General features: G+C 40.7%; 1 protein-coding gene across 3 annotated transcripts in view; it reads right to left on the bottom strand.

Annotated features, from left to right (window-relative positions):
* The window catches only part of NT5DC3 (5'-nucleotidase domain containing 3), a 968,426-nt gene that overhangs the window by 444,004 nt on the left and 497,922 nt on the right, over window positions 1-26,500 (bottom strand). For all 3 annotated transcript variants that reach the window (XM_044087848.1, XM_044087849.1, XM_044087847.1), the window contains exon 7: window positions 19,458-19,518. In XM_044087848.1, the coding sequence (XP_043943783.1) occupies window positions 19,458-19,518 (61 nt within the window). The remainder of the gene's footprint in view (window positions 1-19,457; window positions 19,519-26,500) is intronic.

The following is a 26,500-nucleotide window of genomic DNA, read 5'->3' as shown; positions in this document are numbered from 1 at the left end:
GTTAACTTTTCCAGAACAAAATTTAGATCCCAAGTTGGAGTTGGTGGTTTTCTGGGGGGTCTTATATTCTTTGCCCCTCTGAGAAACTGCCTTAGCAAAGGATGAGAGAAAATGGGAGGAACCGTATCATATTGGGCTGAAATGGCTGAAGCATGGATCTTTATGGATGAGAAAGAAAGGCCTTTGTGTAGCATCTCAGTTAGATATTGGAGTATGTGCGGAATATTGGGGATGTCAGGACTTAGGCTTCTGGCCTGGCTCCATACACAAAATCTTTTCCATTTGTCTGAGTAAGTTTTTCTGGTGCTGGGCCTCCTGGCCTCCAAAATCATATTCTGGACGTCCTTTGACAGAAGTGTTGTTTGATAATTTAAAGTATTTTCCATGCAGCTAGATTTAAGGTTTTTAATTGACTGTGAAGGATCTGAGGGTTTTGTTGGGTTAACAGCAGAGGGAATTGAGGTAAGATCCATGGAGGGCTGCGAGTCAAGTTTCGTAATAGTGGGTACCAGTGTTGACGTGGCCAGTCCGGAGCAATGAGGATCATCTGTGGTCTCTCTGGTCTGGCTTTCAGTAATACCTTGGTCAGTAGAGGCAGAGGTGGGAAGGCGTAGACTGACAATGCTGTCCAACTGAATGATAGGGCATCCACTTTCCAGGCCAGGGGATGATAAGTCCTTGTGCAAAATTTTTGTAGCTGGCAATTGTTGGTTGAGGTAAACAGATCTATGTCTGGTGGTCCCCACCTTTGAGTTATCATTGAGAATACTTGTGGGTGTAGTCTCCACTCGTGAGGGTCTGTCAAATTTCTGCTTAATTTGTCTGCCAAAATGTTTTCTTTTCCTGGCAGAAATTGTGCTTGCAGTTGTACTTGGTAAGTCAATGTTGTGTTCCACAAGTCCATTGCCTGTCTGCATAGTGGGTAGGAGTGCGTTCCTCCTTGTTTGTTTATGTACCACATTACTGTGGTGTTGTCCGTCCTTATTAGAAGTTGTCCTGGATGCAAGAGGTCCTTGAAGGCTGTTAGTGCATTTTTTACAGCTAGCATCTCCTTTTGATTAATGTGTAGCTGCCTTTGGTTTGCAGACCATTTGCCCTGTATGCATTGTCCTGCCATGTGTGCATCCCAGGCATAGTCTGATGAATCTGTTGTCAAGGTTTGGTTTGCTGGAGGTGAGACAAAATGAAGGCCCTTGTTTGCTTGGCATGCTTGAGCTCACCATAGAAATTCTTTTTGAAGGCAGGGAATGAGTTATACTTGCTTCGAGGCTGTGTCTGTGTTGGGACCATACACTTTTTAGGTACCACTGTAGTTTTCTCATATGCGGCCTTGCATATGCAATTAGTTGAATGCAGGATGCCATGTACCCCGATGCCTACAGGAATTTCCTTGCAGTGAGCTGGGTAGAAGTTGCCATCTGTTTGAAGTACTGAGCCAGTTGTTTTTGCTTGTCTGGCATGAGGTAAGCCATCTGAGCCATTGTATTCAAGCTGGCACCCAGGAAAATTATTTCTTGTGAGGGTATTAGTTTTGACTTCTTTTTGTTTACTGTGTACCATAGGCAACTTAGCAACTTTGTTACAAATGCCAGATGCTGTAGTAGGATGTCTTTGCTGTCTGCTTGGATCAGGCAGTCGTCCAGATATGGACAGATTTGTATTCCTCGCTGTCTGCAGTATGCAATTACTGATGCCAGGCATTTTGTGAATACTCTGGGTGCAGTAGATAAGCCAAAGGGCAATGCAGAGAATTGATAATGCGTTGTGCCTGCCAAAAATCTGTGGTATCTTCTGCAATCTTGTCTGATAGGGACATGAAGGTATGCCTCTTGGAGGTCCAACGTTACCAGCCAAGACTCCTTGCCCAGCATGGGAAGAAGCTGCTGTAGTGTGAGCATTTTGAATTTGGGAATGTCCAGGTACGTGTTTAGAATTGAAAGGTCTAAGATGGGTCTCCAGGCTTTGTCCTTTCTTGGTACTAGAAACAGTCTTGAGTAAAATCCTTGACCTTGCTCTTTTGCAGGTACCTTTTGAATTGCTTTCATGTTCATGAGAGCTGAAATTTGCTTTTGTGCCTCTGCCCATTGGTTTGTTGGCAGATTTGGCATGCCTCTCATCCTCTGTAGCCTCGGGTAATAATATCCAGAACCCATTTGTCCTTTGTTATGATGTGCCAGTTTTGTGGAAAAAGAGCCAGTTTTCCTCCTAGAGGTGCTGCCTGAGCAATTTTGCTTGTCAGGCGAAGAGGAAAGTCATTGAGTTTGTTTTCTGAAGGGTTGAGATCTGTCATCTCCCCCTCTTTGAGTTGTTGCTTGCCATTGTCTAGGCCTGAAGGTACCTTGTGTCTGGCCTCTGCCCCTAGGGCGTCTGTACCTGCCCTTTTGGGGTCTGCCTGAAGCAGGAAAGGACCAGTTTTTTGATGGCCAGTTTCTTGCTGAAGCAAGGAGGTTGTGCCTGTAAAAAATCTTTAACTGTTTGCATTGATTTTGCCTTTTCATCCATCTTCTTTAAAACTTCCTCTGCTTTGACACCAAATAACGCATCCTTTTGCAGTGGAGCATCCAGTAACTTCGCTTTGACATGTTCTGGTAAGGTCTGCTCTTTTAGCCAAGCATGTCTACGTATTACAGTCCCTGTGACTGCTGCTCTGCATGAGGCCTCCAAAGAATCAAAACCACACTGCAAGGAATGTTCTCCCACTTGTTCTGCTGCATGAAACAAATCTTGCATCCCTTTGAAATCTAGTTGATTTGTTTGAGGGATCATTTTCTGTTTTAACTGAGTAAGCAAGTACTGCTGGTATTTAATCATGTGGAATTAGCAGTTTAATGCCCTCATGGCCAAAGTGGCAGAGGTATACACTTTTCCCCCCATCTTTCTAATGCCCTGGAATCTCTTTCCGCAGGTAGTGGATTCTTAGCAGTAGAGGCTTTAACCCCTTTGGGACCCTGGAAAATGGTTTCTGGGTCTGCAGCAGGGCTTTTATATACAAACTTGTGAGAGTCAGGGACTCGATAGTATCTGTCTGGTTTAAGTGGTGCTGAAGGTAAGGAATCTGGATTTAGACTGGATTCAATGTAGACATCATCCAGAATGTCTAAAACAGGAGGAATGGCTAGGGGTCTATGCTGAGGTAGAAGAAGAAACTCACGGAGTCTTTTCTTGGAGTCAGAGTAATTGTGTCCTTCCCAGTGGAAATGCCCTCTCATGCTGTGCAGGGTTTCCCCAAAAGAGAAGTCTTCAGGGGGGGAAACAGAGGGAATAGACTCCTCAGCATCTGAGTATTCATAGAGAGGGAAAGGGTAATCCTGTTCCTCAGAATCTGCTGAGGAAATAGATTCCTGGTCAGAAGGAGGTAAATCTTCCTTCAGTCTAGGCCTTTTGTCAGGAGGGGGCTGGGAACCTCTGATAAGGGTAATCAGGTCCTCCGCCATTTTGAGCATCTGTTTTTTAGGCATAGGGGCCTGTGTGGGAGTCTGTGGACCCGGTTTCTTAGCCTTTGGAAGTTTATTGTATGACTTAATGAAGAGAGTCGTCGGGTTAAAGACGCCTTCTGAAACCGAAGGCCTGTCCATGGTCTCCGGATCGCCGTCGGTGCTGGCGTCCACGAGTTGAGGAGGAACCGGCTTCAGTGGCCCAGTAGATTCTGACTGAGAGGCAGTCATATTTTTCTAAATCTGCGGTAGTCAGGGGCTGCGTAGACACCTCTCTGAATACTGGAGATCCGGCGGCAGGCCTAACCGAGACCTCAGTATCTGGTCTAGGTCTAGGCTGCCTGTCTTTGTCCTTGCGTTTTTTTAAACATAGCGGTTGTCGGAGGTTCCAACAACATAATGTAGTTGAATTTTCTGCCAAAATAATGTTGGGCGGTGTCAGCCCGACGCTTAATAGTGCGTTTATTGAACCTACTGCAAAACCGACAACCAGAAACATCGTGGTCTGGGCCTAGGCAAGGAATACAATAAGAATGAAAATCCTTATGAGGCATTTGCTTCCCACAAGAAATACAATTATTAACTTTGTCTGACATCGGTCTGAAGCAAGAAAAGTTTCCCCAATGGGGTACTTAGCTTTATAGAAGACTTTGGCTGAAATTCTGTTCGGAAATCTCAGGAGCTGGCCGACCGGCACTTGCGAACTGCTTCTGCTTCGGGCACCGCGCGGCAAGAAAGGCTGAAGAAAATGGCATCGGCTGCCTCTTTTATACCCCTGCCGCACTGACGTAAGGGAAGAAGCGTCGACAACCGACGCCAGACCAAGGCTTTGGAATTCAGGCCAACTGCGGGACCGCCTGACGGCAGGATAACCCAAGTGTGATGACTGCAGCAGCATAGCACGATGAACATCTGTTAATTTACATCTGGCCAAAAGCAACAACCAGAGAAACACAACTGGTCATAGCTTTGCTCACACATATATCATAACAAAAAAAATACTAACAAAATGCATTTTGTGTATGTGTGTGTGTGTGCATATTAAAACTGTCAGAAGCCATCTGAGCCAGTCTGGAGTACTGATCTGACTGGCTAGATAAGCTGGCTACAAGTTCTGATTGGTTAGATTGAAAAGCCAGGAAGCAGATTTCTTAGAAAATCAAGAAAGCTCTTGAGATGAACTTTCTGATATCTTGAACGCATAATCTGACTAGGAATGGAAACTTGATCATAATCCTCTTCTATAACTCAGTCTTCAGTCTTTTGTTGCCTATATCACTACCCTACAAGGTCAAAACATAAACAGTTTTAAAATTATTTCTTACAATGAACACTAATCTACCTAAATCTCATCTAGCAAGATGTCTTGCTTACTCTTTGGCCCATCAACTTTGATTTTAAGAGTAAAAACAGGCAAACACATCTGCCATTTTTGTATGTCTTTAATTCTTTGCATCCTACTACTTGACCCACTGAAGTGAAGGAAAATCTGATTCAGTGAAGTAATGCTGCCAGGGGTCTATTGCCTCTTAGGTTCACTGAGGCCTTCTCTCCTTAAAATTAGAAGTTATGTACCTACCATAACGTTCCATGTTAGTTGTCTTCTCCAGCTCCGAGGCAGCCCCATATCCCATGATGCAATTACCAGATCTCATTTGGAATCTAGAGGAAAAACTGCCTATAAAAACTTTCCACTAAGGAAAGAGAAACACTAACCTAAAAAGGCTGTAATGGAAACCAGGAAATCAAGGACAAGAACTATCTGGTGTCCAAGGAAGAAGAATCTTCCAGAGAGAAAAGGGGAGATCAAGGTCTCTATGGTAGGTACATAACTCCTAGCACCTCTATCCTGGGTGGCTCAATGGAACATACTCTTGAGAACAGTGGAACCAAAGCAATCTAATTTGTAATGAGAAACAAAGGTATGAGCCAAGGGTAGTATAGCCTGAAAGGCTGTAGAAGTGGCTAGACCTCTTGTGGAATGAGCTTTAGGTTTTCAGTTCAGCTGTTTGCCCCTAAGCTGATAAATGTCAGAAATGGTAGCCATCTAGATAAGGTCACTTTAGAAACAGGGAGACCTCTTCTATTTTCAGCATAAGACTGGAAGAGCTGATCGGACTTCCTAAATTGCTTTGTTCTGTCCAAGTAATATCTAAGTTTCTAGGTTTAGAATAATTTGGAAAAATACAGGGAGATCAATGGATTGGTTTAAATTAGTCTTAGAAGCAACCTTGGGCAAAAAGGATGGGTTGGTTCTCAAGGATACTCTGTCTTTGTGGAAGACCAAATAAGTTCAGACACTCTTCTAGCAAAAGTGTCTTCAAACTTTAATGAACATGAAGCAGCCGGTTTGAAAGTATCAAGGATGTCAGCACTAAATTTAAGTCCCACTGTGGTGGAGGATAGGGGTTTAAGAAGGAACACTGCAGCCAACTGAACTTTGACAAATCCAAGACCGACTGAATAGGGCAGTAAAGGGTCTATGTTCTTAGATATTGCCCAAATCCTCCTAGTAGAGGACTTAGCCTGGCTAAGGAAGGAAGTGGAGCAACCAAGCTGTGAGGTTGAGGGAAGGAAATCATTTTGGCTCTCAAGACGGTAGCTTTCTGGAGTACTTGTGGTATCAAAGGAAAGGAGGAAAGGCATAAAGAAGTAGAACATCTCTGGGATGGCCGGTGTAGCAAAAGACTCCACAATGGATTGCTGGAGAAACCACTTGAGGCATGAGAATAGCTCTGCTCAATCTGTCCGCTATTATGTTGGTTTTCCATGTTGTCCCAATAGTCCCTAAAGGAGAAAGTCGTTGAGGGCTTGCAATGTTAAAAGCTGAACCATCCTGCCCTGATAATGCCCCCACCCGATCAGGGAGGCATCCGGAGACCGTGGCTACTGGGGCTGGGGAACAAATGGTCTGCCCTGATGAACTAGAGGAAATCCACCAGGATAGATGGTTCTTGCAGGTTTGTGTCAACAGAATCTTGTGAAGCTGCTGGAAGGACCATTGGGTGAACAACATCCATTGTAGGCCAGAGGAATAAGTGTTATCGCAGCTGCCATGAGGCCCAACACTTTCAGGACCAACCTGGCTTGTGCCCTTTTGCTGGATAGGATGATCCGTTTTGGATGTCTAGGATTCTCTGACTTGTTAGGTTTGCTGACATCCGAGTAGTGTCTAGATTTGCCTATAAAGGTAATAGATTGGCAGGGCAACAAGGAAGACTTTTCAGTGTAATCTCTGGCTTGGAGAAGTTGATGCCTGGTGGTGGCTGAGAGGAGCCAGTCATCGCGGAACACCTGGAATCCTTGACGCCTCAGGTGAGCCGTGACCACTGCCATGCATTTGGTGAACACTCTGGGGCTGTAGTGAGGCCAAAGGGCAGGGTTCTGAATTGAAAATGACTGGTCCCCAGCCGAGAAAAACTTCTGTGAATCTTTATATGATAGTACGCATCCTGAAGGTCTATGGAGCACATCCAGTTGTCTTTGCCCAGAAAGGAAAATGAAGTGTGACCATCCGAATCTTGTCTTTTTGACAGACTTGTTGAGCCTGCTGAGGTCTAATATGGGTCTCCAGTCTTTTGGGGACCAAAAAGAACCTTGAGTAGATTCTGGACTCTAAATGATCTTTTGGTACTGGCTGGATGGCCCTTTTTTAGAAGCTTTGACACCTCTAATTTTGCAATTAGGAACCTCTTTGAGGGAAGGGCTTTCCTCGAAAGGAATCTTGTAACCCTCGGATATGATCGACTGTACCCATTTGTCTTGAGAGAGGAAACCAGGCTTCTGGGTACTGCCTCCAAGGGTGGGCAGTCCAGGATGCTGGAAGGGCTTGTCAGAGAGAGGCTCTCTGGAGCCCTGGTTCTGGACCCCTCTGCCCTAGCCCTGCCTCTGGGGTAAACTGACCACGCGTCAGGCGTGACTCCTTGTGATTTCCGGAACCACATTTTCCCTCCCTTCTGACCTTTGGGGTAAGGTCTAGAAGGAGTGGAGAAACAGACTCCTATGGCAGAAAGAGTCTTGCCATCCTGCTCGCACCTGGTTAAAGTGTCCTTCACCTGAGGGCCAAACAACGTTGTCCCATCAAAGGGAGAGTTTGTGAAGAAATTACAGAGCCGCATCCAGGACTGACATCTGAGGGCCACTCCTGTGCCTGCAGCTCTACTCGTGCCATCGGCTGCATGAGAAATGAGCCGCATGGAGGAGTTGGTTATGGAATTTAGGATTCCCAGCTGAGAGGCGATCTTTTCTTGAGAACCCTGCTGCTGACGGATCCTGTACTACTTCACCTAGCTCTCTGAGGATGTCTCTCTGAAGTCTGGTGAAGTGACACAAATAATTCAATAGCAAAGGTCGCTGAAGAGAACATCCGCTTGCCATACCTGTCCATGGTCCTAGACTCCTTGTTAGGAGGATGGACTGGCACGGAAGGATCTGGCCACCACCACCATGGCATCAACCAGGACACCCTTAGTAAGAAACTGCTTTTCAGTGGGGGCCGTGATAAACTTTGAAGGTCTCCTGGGGACTGGTTCCACGAATCAGGAGATGCCTATGACTTCCATAAGGGGTCAAAGGCGGAGACACCCAGGAGGTGGAGGGTCAAGATCCAAAGCCTCCAGGTATTCATCCTCGGAGGGATTAATGGAGGCCAGTTCCCTCTGTTTGAGGAGTTCTAGGATATCTGAAAAGGAGACATCCTCAGAGGAGATCTTGGGGACCCCTCCGACTCATCAAATCGGTATCTGATGTTGTAGACTCAGGGGAGTCTAAATGCTTCCTCTTGCAGGTCCTCTTATGGGATTCACCTGAAGGATCAGGAGAAACCTTGGAAGAGGAAGTCCTTCCCAATGGGGAAACCTTGGATCTCTGGGTCCGGGAGCAAGAGACGGGAAGAGGCATCTACAGGCACCATAGAGGGAGGAGCTAAAGGAACTGACTGCTGGCTAAGCTCTGGGCTAGCACACTCCTCATCACTCAAAGGCTCCCTTCCAGGGAGGGGAGATCCCGCAAGAAACAGGGATCCCTGGTCCCACCGAAGGAAGGCTCTGAAGCAGATGTCGGGCTCACCAAGGGAGAACGGGTCGGACAAGAGTCCGATGCCACTGGAAGCCCGATGCCCGGATCGCCAAGGAAGGTCTCAAGGAGGAGATAGGAGTCGAGGCGAAGGTGTGGTATCGGGCAGCAACAGTCACGTACAACTCTGTAGGAGAGTCGAAGGAGGAATCTCAGGGGGGTGTAGAATAGCTGATGTCTGATGAGACGGGCTATGGAGCATCTGGGCTAGTGCCTGTGATTTTAATAGCCTACTCACCACTCTCTCTAAGTCGTGGTCTGAGAGCCTGGACGACCTCGATGATCGGCTCCGCTCCAAAAGCAAGGGAGAGGTTGGAGCCGAGTGTATAGACTCCAAAGAAGGAGATCTAGACCTCTTCTTGGATGGAGACATTGGAGCAAGAACAAGTTGTCGACTCCGAGAGGAGACAAAGATATCTCGGCTCCAGCCGGAGCCGACATGCTGGCTCCAGACGGAGCCGACACAGGTGGGTATACCACGGCGCCGTACAGAAGCTTCCAACAGGAAGGATCGGCAACCAAGACCACAGACTTGGACAGCCTGGGTCTTGGAAGGTTTGAGGACTTGCCACCTTAGCCGGGAGCTCTCTGGTTTAAGAAGACCCCTGAGGATCAACTTATTTCTATGTTCCTGCAGGACTCTCTGGCTGAAAGAATGACATATAGCACAGGAGTCCTGACAAGTGTGACCGCCTGTCAGAGACATCTTCTGACAGCACGAGTCACACTTCTTGAAACCTGAGACCCTAGTATCTTTGGACATGTCTCAGTCCTAAAACACTCACACACACCAATCAGTCCAAACAAAGACACTAACATTATTAATAACTAATAAATTAGTTATTACTATAACAGTGACACAACACACACACCTGAGGGAAATCCTGACAGGAACTGTGAGGGTGGAAAAGGCAACACTGAAACTAAGTGAACTAAGGGGAAATGGGTAAGGAGCTAAGTGAATAAAGTACACTGAAGGATATAAAGACTAAAAGACTAAAAATTAGAGTTTTGAGACACCTAAAACCTTACAAATAGCAAGAAAAATATCACTTACCAGGAGCTGGTAAAAAGAATGACCTCATTAGCGATCTACCACCTTGCATCATGGGATATGGGGCTGCACTCTCGAGCTTAGCCCATCCAGCAAGAATGAAGGCGAGACTGACAACTTAACATGTATAGTTTTCCAGTGTCTTAGATTTATACTCATGCTGAAAATATTCTAATAATTTTCTATGATTGCTTAAATGTACTACTTTTTCTTACATTGTCAAACACAACCACTTTTGTTTGTATTTTTTATATATACTGTCTCAGGTTCTAGTGCAGTTCATTACAGACCACCAAATTCTACCTTATTTATTTATGTATTATATTTTCCATTTGTTAACTGAGGAAGTCCAACAGGGCACAAAGGTCCCTTTTCAGCACAGGGCTGGAAAGAAATCCTCCAGTAAATGCAGTACAATCAAAATCTTAAGGTTGTAACATCATCACCATCTATATCTGCATTGCCTCACTTTAACAAAATGTAATAATACCATTACTGTATACTGTTATGTCAACTGTACTGGAGATTTTTTCCCCAGGTCCCCATTGCAAATGGGTTTTGCTTAATAGGGCCAACCCAGTCATCAAATCATAAACAAATAAAAACAAATAAAACTTTCTTGGGTTTGGTGTTCATTTTTATTTTCTTCTTGGGGACATAGTAAATAAAACCAGTAGTACCCTGACCTTTGGTGAAGTCCATACAAAGAAACGAACGCAAGTCAGCATTGAAAGAAAATTATACAAAATGTCTGCCTCCTGTGCTAATCTAGTATCTGCTGTCACAGTTTTACACTGAACGCATATGAAAGTCAGCTTTGCCAGAATTTTGAAGTAGCCTAAAAGAGGGTGTAACGTACATTAAAACATGAAGCTTCATGTCTTCTTCCTACAGCATAAAACTTATTGTCAGGTACACAGGGAGGTCACACAGATTCTCACTTGGGAGAGAAGTTTAGGTCAGAAAGCTTCATAAACCCTTCCAAATTCTACCCCAGAGGAACCTCTGGTGTGATACTGATATTTCACACTCAACTCAAAGATTCAGACTCTTGAGGAATACCTAGCTGCAACCAATGAACATGCTGGTAACCACAACTTCCATCTACTTTTGGAGTAGGCAGTGGATGATCACCTGAAACTAGCCTTCTACTAGTTGGTTTCTTTTGGGTCCTGATTTGCTTCTGTGTTAGAGCAGCTTAAGAAAGTCCTGAACAAGCTACTTAATGAATAAGGAGAGGCCACCTCCTGCAGATTCAAGGCCTTTATTCATACTACTTACACAGTAAAATAATTTGCAAATATGTAAGCTTCTGTGATACTGCAAGCACAAATAGTACATGGTCATTTTTTTCATAGGATTTGTATGAATTTCAGTGCAATGGAGTCTTATGACCATTTACACTTTGCTAGTACCCACCCTTAGGATGTACTCCCTTTCTATAGGAGGGCTAGGCTAGTCAAACCTAGGATGAATTTGTGGGGGACCATCAAGTAACTCTTCTGAAGGATGAAAGTGTATCACATTGTTAAATCTGCAGAGGCAGTATGTTCTAGAGGTGGGAAAGGTGCTGCATGATAAAGCTGTCTCTCCGTTATGTTTTATTTATCTGTTGGTGAAGATTTAGGTCTCTGTTTGCTCTATTTGTGGAACTATTACACTTGTAGAAATCCAGAAGATCTAGGACAACTGGGCATCTAATGGCACAGAAGACAAGGCAGAGGTCTCTGGATAAAGGGACAACGTTTCCATTGTCTCTTGGCAGCTTTAGGTCTTTAAGCCTGCAATTGTCTTACTTATAAATCTCCAGGGTATTTCTAGATGTTTGATATCACTAGCTCGGTACATCCCAAAGTAGAAGCTCTGCTCAATAACTGATCTAATCAGTGCTGAATATAAGGGAATAATGCCCTGTCTGGATATGGAAGATATTCCCCTGGCAATTACCTGAGCTAAGTAGAATGATTTTCTGACTACTGTTGTCACACAATGATCATAAGAGAGGGAATTATCAACCCATGATCCAATGTTCCTAACAACATTTTGGATTTTGCAGTGGGGCACTGTATATGCTGTATGCTGAGCGAAGGGTTGTCTACTAGTTGTGACAATATTATACTTCTTTGCATTTAATTTGAGTGGATTTTTCAGTACATCAGTTATTTACGTCTTAAGTTCTTGCTGAAGGGTTAGGGTATCAGAGGCAAATGTCATAATAACTCCCATACTGCAGTCATCTGCATACTTTGTTATCCAGAGGTCTTGGTTCCTAGTCTGCAGAGCAGAAAAGAAAATGCCAAAAAGGAAAGGTTATAGGTTCATAGGTATGTGCTAAGCTAACGACCACCAGGGTGTTTTTAAGCCTAGCCATGTATTCCAAATCTCTGACAAATTCTGGTACCCTTGATAAGTGCAAGCATGGGCTTGGGAGAACATTTACAAGTGGGAGCCTGAGAGATGAACCATTTACAGGCTGTCTGTGTCCATTATAGACATAGATGCCAAACCAAGGATGAATTTCCTGTTCCCCAGCCAACTGTCCAAGTTACACTTGGTTTGAGCTAGGGAGCAGCTCTGCTTCAAATGGATGGGGAGGCTGTTTTAGAGAAGGGATAATCTCTAGGATACATACCTGTCTCTCCCCAGGGTCATAACACTAAGCCCTGGAGGATACCACTGATAAAGTGCATGCCAATCGCACTGTGCTGGTTTTGCCTTTCAGACAGGTTGCTATCCATCTTACCACGCAGGATCTGCCTTTCAGACAGTTTGCTTTCCATCTTATCACACAAGAATATATTTCAAAGTGTTAAGCTTACTTACAATGCCAGCATGGAGTATGTTGTCAAATGTCTTGGCAAGGTCAAGATGCAGGATTTCTATTTCTTGCACACTGTTTTACATTCTAGTTCTTTCATATACTTAGGATTTTAGTCATCATCAAGCACTGTCACTTTAATGGATTTTACTACCAATTAAGGGTCAATTATGTTTAATGTATATAAGATTATTGTGTTGTGATTTTGAATTGTTCTGATGAAGTGATATTACGAAAGCGCTTGACCCGTTATTTGTTTTTGCGAATAACCATATTTCTGTGTACCAGTTGTGTTCCTGGGCTGTAGATATTGGCGTCAGAGTGGTTATTTGGTTTATTGGTTGTGTTTACCCTTTGGAGTTTATTTGTTGTACTTTGTGGGTGTTTGGCAGCCTTCTAAGCCCGATTCCGGTTATGGATGAGCATGATCTCTCGCCAGTATTTGAGGAGGAACTTGACTCTTTGCCTTTCCCTTGTGGCCAACAAGTGGAGGCTGGTAATGACAATCTATTTGCTTTAATTTTGTACCTTTCCAATAAGGTTTCTGAACTTCAGGAGACTGTTACTAAAATGCAAAAATCAAACAGTCCCGTTGTTATAGATAGGAGTGGAAACCAACTGGGGACTGTGGCACTTCCTGCTTTCCGTAATCAGGGCCAGCAGCAGTGTTCTCAGAGCGTTGAGAACCAAGTGCATCCTTCAACGAATTTAGGGCAAACAGGTTTTAGATCCACTAACCCTGCTTCTAATGCTATACACGATCGACTGAGAGACTGGTCGAAAAAGGAATGTGGTTTATTTCCTACTACTTCTGAAAGCGAAATGACGAATGTGGATACTAGGTTAGTGACTTTAGAAATTAAAATGCACAAAGTTCGTGCCCTTCAGTGCGATAACACTTACCTAAAAGAAAGTATTGTAAAAGGGAGGGTTCCTAAAGGTCTTCGTGCCTTTAGGTTCCCTAATGGAATTAAGAAAGGCCAGGTGGAATGTGAAGAACTTTTAAAAATGTTTGATAGGCACGGCATTGAACTGATGGACTTTAAAAGAATTAATGAACTGTTGAAAGAGATTGATGAAATCAATAGTTCGATTCTAAATGATTTTAATTTTAATCAATATTCCTTCAGATATAATATTATTTTTGATAAAGTTGAGAATGAAGTGTGCAATAATATAGATAGAAAGAAAAAGAAATTGTTGAGAGATGAGTATGACTACAAACACGGGTTGGCATACCCACTACCTAAAGCATACTTGGACACCACTATTGGTAATAATAATGTTTCTTCCCCTATGGTCTCTTCAAATCAAAATGTTGTTAACAACAGACACAATAGTAAAGTTAATTCCTATGATACTGAATACCCACCATTAAGGAGGTCGGAAAGGATTTTTAATAAAAATCAAGTTAGATCTGATAACCCTGATTTTTTAGGGGCAAGGGGGGGAGGGAGATTCCGATACAATTATCGGAACCAATCCACTTGACGAAAGAACAGTTACGAGTGAGTCATGATTCTGGGGTGAACAACCTGTCCGAGGAAACCATTAGTTCTGCAGATGGACTTGTGTTCTTTTATAAGGGCTTTAAAATTTACAATTATGCAGAAATAGAACTGAGTAAGGATTTATTCCATTTGTTAATGAGAGGTTTAAAATTTGTTCACTCTGTTAGAGAAGACGTTAGTAGAACCTTAATTGAACTAAAGATTTTTGTTAGAAAATTGAATCTTAAAATGTTAAATAGAGATAAAATAGGCATGGACAACCCAGAGAAAAAGAGTGTGATTAGAAAGAAAAGTTGCTACAACCCCCCCCTTACTACCTATTTCAAGCTCCTTTGAAAGTGTATGTTCACAGGAAATTTATAGGTCCCTTAATGAACATAAAAATAGGGTGTTCAATTTGTCTAAAGATGAAAAGGTGTTATTAGAGAAACTAAGGCGTGATGAGAAAGTTAGATATATGAAACCCGACAAAGGTGGTGGCATGGCAATAGTAAATAATGTAGATTATCATAATAAAATTTTTGTATGCTGAATGATGAATCCAAATACAAACTGGCCTCAAGGAATGAAATAAATCTTTCATATTGGAAAATTAAATTAATGTTGGAGGATTCATTATACCAGGGGGTCATTAACGAAGAAGTTTATAATTTTTTGAATGTGGAATACCCAACTATTCCCATCGCTTTTGGTATCCCTAAAACTCACAAGGACTTGGCTGACCCCCCTTACCGACTTATTATATCTGGTCATAACAGCATTACATACCCCCTAGGAGTTTTTATTGATTGTGTAATTAAAAATGCTATAACCTCGGTTGAACATATATTAATTGATTCCTGGGATTTTTTAAAAAGAAATAAAAATGAATTCTACAATGATGATATTTGTTTTTCTATTGTGGACGTAGTGGATCTTTTTACGCCCATACCCCACGACCAAGGTCTAGATACGTTTCAAGATGTTTTAGTTGCAGAAAGTAATTTAACTGGTGCTATCATTAATTTTATTGTTGGTTTGATGGAGTTAATTTTGAAAAACAATTTTTTACCTTTGGGGGTGAGTTTTTTAGACAAGTTAAGGGTGTAGCGATGGGTAATAGTTGCGCACCCACCTTTGCTAACCTAGTGATGTATAGATGGGAATCCATGTTTTTATTTAACACTTCCTTTAAGGACAATTGTTTTTTATACTTAAGATTTTTAGATGATGTTTTTATTCTTTGGAAAAAAGAAGGGTCACATGTGAAGTTACTGGATCATTTGAACAAGGCATGTGACTATTTTAAATTTACTGGTTCTACTAACAATAAAAATATTAACTATCTAGATGTTATTTTATATAAGGATTCCATTACAAAAAGCTTCCAGTCTTGTTTATACAGAATGCCCACTTTTTCTAATGATTATTTAGAATTCACTAGTAACCATCCCACTTACGTGAAAAGGAATATTGTTAAAGGACAGATGGTTAGGGTTTTAAGAATGTGTTCAAATTTTGATTTTGTAAAAAAAGAAACTCAACTCCTTTTAGAAATGTTTACAGTTAGGGGTTACCCATATTCCTTTGTCTCTCAGATTTGTGAAGAAGTTATGAAGCAATGGGGTGATAGATATAAACCCCTATTAGGAGTGGATGATGACAAACCATCTACTAAGCTGTAAAAAATTAACAACTTTTCGCAAGCCATGGTACTAACTTATGGTGAAACTTCGGGTAACATCCAGAAAATTATTAAGAATAACTGGACTATGTTTAAGGGGAACAAGGAATTGTTAACAACAATTGGTGAAAAGCCTTTATTTACTTATAAGATGAACAGTAATCTAAAATCCCTATTAGAAAATCAATATTCTATCAACAACAATAAATTAAAAGGGACATCTAAATGTGGGTCCTGTGAATATTGTAGATTTATTATTGAAGTTCCCAAAATTAACCTGGGCCCTTATAATATGGAGATCACCTTTATGGGGGGGTCTTGTAACACGGCAGGGGTGGTGTATTTAGCTATTTGCTCGGAGTGTGGACAATTTTACGTAGAGAAAATTGAGCAGAAGAATATATGAACACTGTTATAGTATCAAGAGAAAGGATGAGAAAAATGCATTATTTAAACACATTAAATTGTTCTCTTCACATTTTTTTAAATTTGGGATTTTGGAAGTGGTAGGACATGATTTTAGAGGTGGTGACTGGAACAACAAGTTGTTGAGGGCTGAAGTTAGATGGCAACTTAAACTTAATGTTACTGAATTCCCTGGGTTAAATGAACATGTCAGTATTAAACACGAGTTAAAATTTAGGGCCTTGAAACTCTGACTTTTTGGTTATTTGGCCCTTTAATAATTAGAATTATTTATGTCTTTTCATATGATTATATTGTTTTAGTCTTTCCAATTTCTATTTCTTGCACACTGTTTTACATTCTAGTTGTTTCATATACTTAGGATTTTAGTCATCATCAAGCACTGTCACTTTAATGGATTTTACTACCAATTAAGGGTCAATTATGTTTAATGTATATAAGATTGTGTTGTTGTGATTTTGAATTGTTCTGATGAAGTGATATTACGAAAGTGCTTGACCTGTTATTTGTTTTTGTGAATAAACCGTATTTCTGTGTACCAGTTGTGTTCCTGGGCTGTAGATATTGGCGTTGGAGTGGTCATTTGGTTTATTCAAAGTGTTAAGCTTACTTACAATGCCAGCATGGAGTATGTTGTCAAATGTCTTGGCAAGGTCAAGATGCACCATGTGAACAGCATGGCCACTATCAAGAGCTTGTATAACCCCTCTAAATCTCTCAAAGTTAACCAAATTCATTAGACAGGATATTTTCATAGGTACTTCTGCAAACCTTGTACAGACATGACATCCATCATATTGTAAACATGCCCTGAACCAAGAAAATCAAGGTCTTCTTCCCAGATGACATGCATCAGTTCAATTTAAAATTTATTCAAATATAACTGAGCAAAATGCAGAAATAAAGGTTGAGGCATCACTGGAAATCTAATGCCTCCTTACCAAATGTAAACAATTAATGTTATGGAAAAATATGTCTACAGAACAAAAAAAAATGATAAGAGGGAATTATTAGTTATCTTCACCTATAGTTGGAACAAAATTATTCAAAATCAAAGTAAAAGACAGTTTTCATTCAAATCTTCTTATGCATTCACTTCAACCTGATTCTACTGTTCTGGTAGACACACTGATACCAAATTAGGCTGCCTGAAGATTTTACACTGTTCATCTCCATGTGTGGATTCTGATTCTGACCACTAGGTTACAGTCTCATGTTTGCATGCTCTCCGCAGTCCAATTTGTTTTCTTCTGATGTCAGCGTAGGGTGGGGAGAGAATTATTCCCTTCCATACCACCCAAAGAATGTCACACATTTTGTCACCCCTCATTACAGACACAAAGTAAAGCAGGGCTCTACCAAGCATCTTGTAAAACACTATTTTATGCTAGTTGTAAAGGTGAGAATAAATCTGAAAGGGTTCTGGGAGGAGGGGAGTAGACTGCACAAATTCTATTACCCCACATACCGGCTTCCCATTACCTGATCAAACATTTAGGTTAGGGAATACCTAAACGTTGATCTGGTAATAGCAAAAGCAAAAAAATGCGAACAGCCGATTTAGCACAGGGAAAAAATTCCATTAGCCATTATGCCAATTTTACCCCTTTCCCCACTGTAGAGCAATCTCGGAGTTGGTATATTTAGTTAGTAAGCCCCCTCACTTCATTTTGGTTTACAATTTTTTTTTGCGGCCGAGGGAATTCATTCTCTACATTAAATCGTCCGTTCACTGTTTTAATTTTTCGATATTACCAGTTCAACATTTAGGTATTCGCTAACCTAAACATTCGATCAGGTAATATAGACGTCATATACCAGAAGTGATTTCTGAATGGAATTTCAAGGTCAGAAGTAAAGGAGATATTTCCCCTCATAGTGATTCAGAGTTACATCACTTATTTAACAAACTGTACATCTCAGATGAATTTTAAACACATACAAAACCTTCTCCCAAGGTTCAGGCAGAGCCAGAACAGCTAAAAGCTCTCTCTCCCTCTCTTTACAATTTCCCTCCACACCTAAGAACAATAACACTGTGTGAGCATGAACAGCATAAAAATGAGAATATAGAGGGCCCTCTGCCTGAATTGCATGTGATGTGATGTAGCAGATTTATGGAACTAGATGATGCCACTTTTGGGGATTGTTCCTGGTCAACCTCAATTGAAAGTTATCTACCTCCTCCCTCCTCCGATTCTTACTAGATAGTGGATCCTCGAGTAGCTCAGTCACCATAATCAATAACTGCTTGTAAATCAGCAAATATTTGGCAATCTCTGCCACTGACAATGTAACTGCTAAATGTAGCCCAGGTTTTAAGCAAGAGCATAAAGCATGTCATATTTGACTCAGAGTTTGAATTAGGTCCTTCTGGTCCACAGGGAATAATAAAACCTGGGTGAATGAATCTGTAAGAGCAGCAGATGTCAAGAAAATACCAATGACAGACCCCAAAGTATCTAACATTGTTTAAAGTTTTGATGATCTACAGGGCAAAAGGAGAGAACTACCTCACTGCCAAATGGCCCCATAACAGGACAAATACCAGACCGATGCAGCTACAGATGCCAAAGGTGGTAAATGGTTGTGTCTGACAGTCTGAAGGACACACAACCCTTTATAATAAAATGGATATTCAAACATTCTTTGAGTACTTCATTAGTTAAGGCACAAGCACTGATAGGCGGTGACCTGAGGTGCCCAGGGAAAGTTTTGGCACAGTGTACCGAATTGAATACAAATCTGCAAACCCTTTGGCAACATTTCTTAGAGTTCTATCTACAGTCTGAGGAGGAATGCATCTTTAGCTTGATGTAATGGTGGAGCTTTATCAGAAGAATACTCCTCTAACTTTCAGGAGAGGGAAGCTGTAACGTTCTTTCTAATTGGTACATAAACCCAGTAAATATAACAGTATGTGCCTGAAAGCTGCTTCTGTTTCTGGGAAGAATTACTTAAGGACCACTTCAATTAAAATCTTGGTATGGGTTCACAATCAGTGACTGCAGTACTGACCAAAGTACAGAAAACAAAACTTCTGGTCAATTTCGCTAAAAATATTGTTTTTGTACTGGCAACAAAAAGGAAAGGCTTTCTAGTAGTTTTAGGTGAAAAATGACCTCCTTAAAAAAAAAGACAAAAGAATACGTACAAAATAGGATTGTTTATATTCTTTACTACAGAAGCAACTTATACACTGAAGTAAAAACAAAGCTGTAAGGGGATATAACCCATCATTATGCAAGCATGACATCTAATCACTGTTGTGTTAAAAGGAAGAAGTTTTCCCACTTGAGAGGTGTTTGAAAATCAACTACTGTCATATGAAATGTGTTGTGATGGCTGACACTGCATTTCTTCTCTCTGGAATTTACTAAATCATTATCTTTAACATCACAGTCTAACACATTGAAATATGAGTTTTGAATAACATTCTTTACTATTTACATCATATACATCCTACATGAATACTTACCAAAATTTGATTCTATTTTTCTGTACATTGTTCCTTTGATGTGTACATCCCTGATTGCATCCTACAAAAATAAACAGTGTTCTTTTTTTCTGATAATTTCTGTGACATGAATTCAGTAAATACTTTCAAATTATTTTCTACATTTACATTCAGGTTATACATATTTTTGGACTTCTTCAAAGATCTCGGTACACACTACATTGTCAAAAAACGTAAGTGATAACTAGGGTATGTCAAAGGTATTACTATATAGATGTCAGGAAGGCACACACTGATAAGCTTACTAGATGAGTATCAAGTGAACACAAAAACCACAAACATGTCTGGCTTTGCTTTAAATAAGGACCAAGTCTGTACCCAACTAAAATAAATTCAGGGAAGCTCTAGGCCATGAATATAAAGGTACTTCACAGTTTCCTCTGTTGGTAGAAAAGTAATTCAGTTAAATATTCCTCAAACAAGAGTGTCCGGTCAAGAGATGGACTTAATGTGAAAAGACCAGCGACAGTCAGGTATAACTGTTGAAGAAGGCATGGGAGTTGCACTGACTCAAGACAGGAGGCAAAAGTTAATCCAGCACCTCTACCCCATGCAGACAAATAGAAATGATGATGATGATCTAATGGACTTCACTGTATATGGTTCTCCAAAGTGGAGACAGCAGTTTTGCCTACATTGTTTACTTATTTATTTTGACTTGGAGGGTTGTACAACCTTAAGAATTATGGGACCTTTATTTTTCCACCAATGTCAATATTGCAAAGCCTTGGCATAAGTCAGGGGCTGTGGGGGTATAAACCCCAAAAGTGGTGGGCACATGAGGTCTTGTCCCCTCCACAATATACTTTTTAGTTTTTTATCCACTTTCTAAATATTTTATCAATGAATTATATTTAAGAGATGTGCATTTTAAAAAGCAAAGCTTGAGCCTACATTTTTGAAACCACTACAGTAGTTTGTGATTGCCTGTAACGGGTCCTGCCCCCATCATATGTTTTTTGATTGTCCTTTTCTTGTTTTCAGTTACATCCATTTTCTAAATAATTTCTCAATGACTTAAAGTGAGCTACATTTAATAAATAACACTAGAGCTTCCATTTTGGTGACATCTAGGGTACTGCACTATAACCTATGTTGTAAATGTATTAGCTGTACAATTGCCTGCTTACGTCCCCATGACATGTGCACAGTGGTGCAGCAGTTAAAAGTTGTTGCCTCATAGTGCTCAGTTCTCCAGTTCACTGCTCGTCTCTGGAGCCATCTATGTGGAGTCTGCACATCCTCTCTGTACCCTCCTAGGTTTTTGCTGGGTGTTCTGGTTTTCACTCACATCTAAAACATATCCATCAAACTGCCTGCAGATGTGTGTGTGTGTGCCTGTGCCCTGCAGGGGGCTGATACCACATCCACAATATTTTCCTTGGTCTTACACTCACTGTGCACCACAATGGCCATCAGTCACTCCATGACCCTGAAATGGATTAAATGAGTAACTGCAGAAAAGAATGAATAAATGTCCAAATGACATTACTCTAAGTGGGGAGATTAACTCTCCTCCACCCCAGATATCCTGTGAAAAAAGCTATGGGCCCATTGGGACTATCCAATTAACACATTTCAAATAAATAAACAAATATATGGAAACAGCTTTGCTAAATACTACATCAACTATTTTTAAATAGCTCCTCAGGTTACACAGCAGAATGCTAGCTGAGGATCTTGGGTCCCTAAGGAAGGGAGTATCATCTTAGGATTCCAGAAAACTACTGGCATGATTCAGTATAATAGAGGTTATAGATAAACCCCTGGATTCATGAAACTCTGTGCAGGAATAGCGCTATTCCTGCCCAAAGCAGATTGTGCCCATGCAGAACAGCAGTGCGCCTTGCATATTAATGAAGGCACGCTGCTGTATTCTCTACACAGACACAATCTGTGTACGAGCTCAGGGGGCATGTCCGAGCATTGCTCACACATTACACACATCCCCTGCACTCTAGAATTGCCATACAGCAATTCTAAAGCAAATAACAGTGTCTGTGAACACTGTTATCACAAGATAAGTGTCCCCAGACAAAATACAAAAGCACAGCCCCCCCACAACATAGCTCTCAACTGCCCAGATTTTTGCAGAATGTCCAGAGTTTTGCCTTATATTTTTGGCCTTTCCCTCATAAAATTTCCTCTTGGCTGGCAAACCATTGGGATGATCTAAGGACTGAAGTCACTAAATGATGACATACATTTGAGTTTCATAACATATTCAACAAAAAATGTATGCTAACACAATTTATTAATTCTAGCAGCTTTCTAAGTTTGAACCAAGCATCCACCAAATCTGCCAATATAAAAATCTTTTATTCATGACATAAAGGATAAGCGCTTTCACATAAGATTGTGCTTCATCAGATCCATCAACAAAAAACTTCTAAAACCATTTATATAATGGAACACATAAAAAGAACAACCAATTTTAAAACCTTTCATTAATTATTGATGTAAACTCTGTTTTTTTAATATGGGTTTTAAAAGTACAGCAGCGTTAATGCCCAACAATTTACCTGCCTTTAGCCTAATAATCCACTTCATCTCTGCAATCTCTAACCTATTATTAAAATCTCCTCCTCTCTCATTCGTATGTCCAGGATGCATGAAAATGTGTTTAGTCAATGCAGCAAGCATATTTTTGTGTGTAATATCGCCTTGATGTTGTAGTTTACATTCCTTAAACATCCTCACCGTCTTCCCTACATAAAACAAGGTGCAATGTCTGCATTTAGCTAAATAGATCAGGCCTTTAGATTTACAGTCTGCATAAAATCTTGGTTTAAAAAGGTAATCTAAAGTAGGATGCTTATAATTAATCTCATTAGAGATAAAACTACAGGCTTTGCAGAGTCGACAAGAAAAGGTGCCAACACGAGCAGAGACAACAGTGGGTATATTACTAGATTTATAACATAACTACCTTTTCAACAATAGGTTATTTTTGAATGTAAAATTAGGCCTGTCACCTACAATACTCTTAATCCATTCATCAGAAAGTAAAACTGGCCAGTATTTATTCATTATATCACATATTTGATGGATATTGTTACCATAAGTCAATGGTAACCTAAGGTGGTTATTATTCAAATAATTAGTCCTGTTAGTCGCTACAGATGTATGTGATCGATTAAAATATGGTTTACCTTTATCAGTATGCATCATATTAACTTAATTCAAAGTTTTATCCAGGGCCTCTTTCTTGTATCCCCTCTTAAGTAAATCTCCTTCCAACTTGAGTACAGCTTTCCTATAATCATTTTCTTCTGTGTGCAACCTTGACATTCTCAAATATTGACCTTTAACAATATTATTACAAATATGTTTGGGGTGCATGCTTTTATGATGTAGAATCTCATTTTTTCTACATAATTTCCTAAATAGAGAGCTACAAATGGCTCCATTAGCAAGTGTTATCTTAGTATTTAAAAATTCTACAGAGGTTTGTGAATAATTCAACACAAACCTGAAACAATCACTATTAAACTCAAGATATTGCACAAAGTTCAAAATATCTCATTCTGCGCCCTGCCATAAAATAAAAATGTCATCTACAAATATCTTATAGTACAGAAGCTGTACTGAATATTCATAATTGGATAGGACCACACTGCATTCCCAATCCGCCAAAACAAAATTGGAGTAACTGTTACCGCATGGGGTCCCCATCGCTACACCTATTTTTTTGCTTGTACATAATATCTTTACACAAGAACACATTATTATGTAAAACAATATCCATCAATATATCCAAACATTCAATATGCTCATAGGAATACTCTGTATTAGCTTGTAGAAACCTCTTGAGAGATAAAAATCCCCATATCATGGGGTATAATAGTAAAAAGAGTTTGAATATCCATGGTCGCCAATATGGTGTCGTCTGAAAACTAACCATATGCTCTCATAAAATCACCCAAAGTACTTAAAAAGTGCTCCGTATCTTTTAAAACTGCTGTTGCTTTCTCTAGCAGTTTCTTTAAGTTGGTTCTCTATATAAACTGATATGAATTCAGTTGCCCATCCCCTGCCTGATACTACTCGGTGAAGAGGTGGATTTAAAAGTGATTTGTGCACCTTTGGCAACCCATGGATAATTGGTACAAGTGGTTCCAACACTAACAAAATCATACAATTCCTTGTCAATAACTTCACCCATTAACAATTCATATAATTGATCATGTATGCCCCTAATAATTGCAGTTAACATAGCCTGTGTGATATGCTCATAAGTTAAAACGTCATTAACCATTTCAAGCATATTAGTATCATAATAGTTAGCATCCAAAACTACAATAGACCCCCCCCCCCCTTGTCGGCTGGGGCGTATAGCCAAACTGCCATTAGTTCACAGCTGCTGTAAGGCAGAAAGTTCATCTCTAGTTACATTATAAAACTTATTTTTACTAAAATTAAATTCAAATAGCTCGTTTTCAACAATCCTCACAAAAGTATCAGGTGTAGATGGCAACTCTGGAACAAATAAACTAGAGCGTTTCAGAGTATGTGAAACTGTTCACTGTACACCAAATGCTAATTTAAGAGCAATATTCCTGGCAAAAAGTTTGTCTAATATCACGTCTTCAATTTGCACTGGTCAAGACAGTAAAAAACTCAGTCCTTTATCTAATAAACATACTGGTGCTGTTGTTAGAGCAAAGGAAGATAAGTTGTATACTAGAGTGGAATCTTCTTGCGACCCACTTCTTCCATGGCATGTTCACTCTCTAGTGATGGCTTCCACCTCTTCTGTCCTTGGCTGAAACTCCGCCCCCTGCCCAATTGTTGCAATAGCCTGAAAGGGGCAGGAAAATTTGAAAAAACAGCATCTAAAGATATCGCAGTACTGGTATACTTAGGTCTAGCCCCATTCAACGGTGCATATATAGCCTACTCTCCTGTAGGCATGTTCGTAACATTAGATGGTGAAGTATCATTGGAGGGCTCTATATTTGTTGTGTGGCCCTCTAATGCCATAACATTAAGTTCACTGGAGAGAGACTGAGATTGTAATTACTGCGGCTGATCAACAGCTGTTGTGGATGTTTTATCATTAGATGCATTCACTGCCTGTTCGGACCCTCGAGGCCATACAAAATGTGGCCTCTTTTAAAATCAGCCATGTCTCTTTCAAGCTTTCTTTTTTCACCATCTGTTGTCTATCATCGTATGCCAAGACGTTCAATAATACATTATCTATTTCAGCCAAATGAGCAGCTTCATTAAATTTAGTGTTTATTTCATTCCGCAAAATTTCCATCTTATCAGCCAGTTCCTTCTCTTGTGGGGAAAAAAACTCATTCACCAGTTTCATACAGCTAAAACTGAAGTTCATGTTAAGCAACTGCCATTGTTTTAACAATCCAGGAAAGGTATTGCCATATGTAGGCAGTTGCTTAACATGGACTTGAGTTTTAGCTATATGAAACTGCTGAATGAGTTTTTTGCCCCACAAGAGAAGGAAAGTAGTTTATCAATAGCTCATTCTGATGAAATATACACTTTGTTCTATTTTATGCGCAAACATGCACGGTTCGAATCCCGGGGGTGGTAGTAAGCTGTATGCATATTTTCACTCAGGAACATGTGAATATGGGTAGAAACAGCCAGGTAGTTTTAACAGACATTTCCTTCACAGGTCTGCCAGGTAACAAAATGTATAAACTAGCTGTAAAAAGGCTGTAATTATACACTGTGTACAACATCCACTGTCCAATCTCAAGGCTGCAAATGACAGCAAGATAAGTACATACACCAAGTAGTCTCCTCCAAGAAATATCCCTCAAGTGTCATGCTGTCACAGCTAGTGGTCACTGCTGTCCACACTCTGGGTGACCGATATAAATCATGGCAGAGTAGCAGAGTATGGCAGTAGCACACACACACACACACACACACACACACACACACACACACACACACACACACACACACACACAATGAGTGCACATATGTAACCCTGACAATGTGAACATGGGTAGAAACAGTCAAGTAGTGTTAACAGAAATTTCCTTCACAGGTCTGCCAGGTAAGAAAAGGTATAAATTAGCTGTAAGATGGCTGTAATATACATTGTGTACAACCCCCACTGTCCAACCCCAAGGCTGCAAATGACAGCAAGATAAGTACATACACCAAGTAGTCTCCTCCAAGAAATGTCCCTCAAGTGTCATGCTGTCATACTTAGTGGTCACTACCACCCACAGTCAGGGTGACTGATATAAATCATGGCAGAGTATGGCAGTATTATACTCACACACACACACACAGACATGCACACACACACACACACACACACACACACACACACACACACACACACACACACACACACACACACAAACACACACACACACACACACACACACACACACACACACACACACACACACACACACACACACACACACACACACACACACACACATGCAGTATGAGTGCACATGTGTAACCCTGGCAATGTGAAAATGGGTAGAAACAGTTAGGTAGTGTTAACAGAAACTTCCTCCAAAGGTCTGCCAGGTAAGGAAAGATATAATGTAGCTGCAAGAAGGCTGTAATTATACACTGTGTACAAACATACCACTGCCCAACCCAAGGCCACAGGATGATGTAAAGTGAGGTAATACCTGTAGAGTAATGATTAGAGCAATGATCATTAAAGTTGTGAGCAACTGAAGCCTATACAGTTGTTAATTGACATCTCTCACTCTCTCTCCCCACCCTATCTGCACCAATAATCTAAACACATAACTCAATGGGTATGTTTTTCACCAAACCTACATTTGGGACATGTGCCCTATTGTTCAACAAATATTTAAACATTTGACTATTAATGTTTCCTGTTCAAAGACCATCATTGGTGGCCTGCTGCTATCAATGTGACCTGCATGGCGTTATAATGCCAACTGTGGCTCCATATAAGCAAATGTTCTGTTTGCTATGCAAGTGTTCCAAATCTGCTGTTTTGCACTAATGGGAATACCTATGCATGCTGT

Source organism: Protopterus annectens, chromosome 11.part0 (assembly GCF_019279795.1).
Source record: "Protopterus annectens isolate FY-2018-M chromosome 11.part0, PAN1.0, whole genome shotgun sequence".
Classification (NCBI taxonomy): domain Eukaryota; kingdom Metazoa; phylum Chordata; order Ceratodontiformes; family Protopteridae; genus Protopterus; species Protopterus annectens.
Note: the sequence above shows the minus strand (reverse complement) of the source record. Positions and strands in the feature narration are given on the sequence as shown.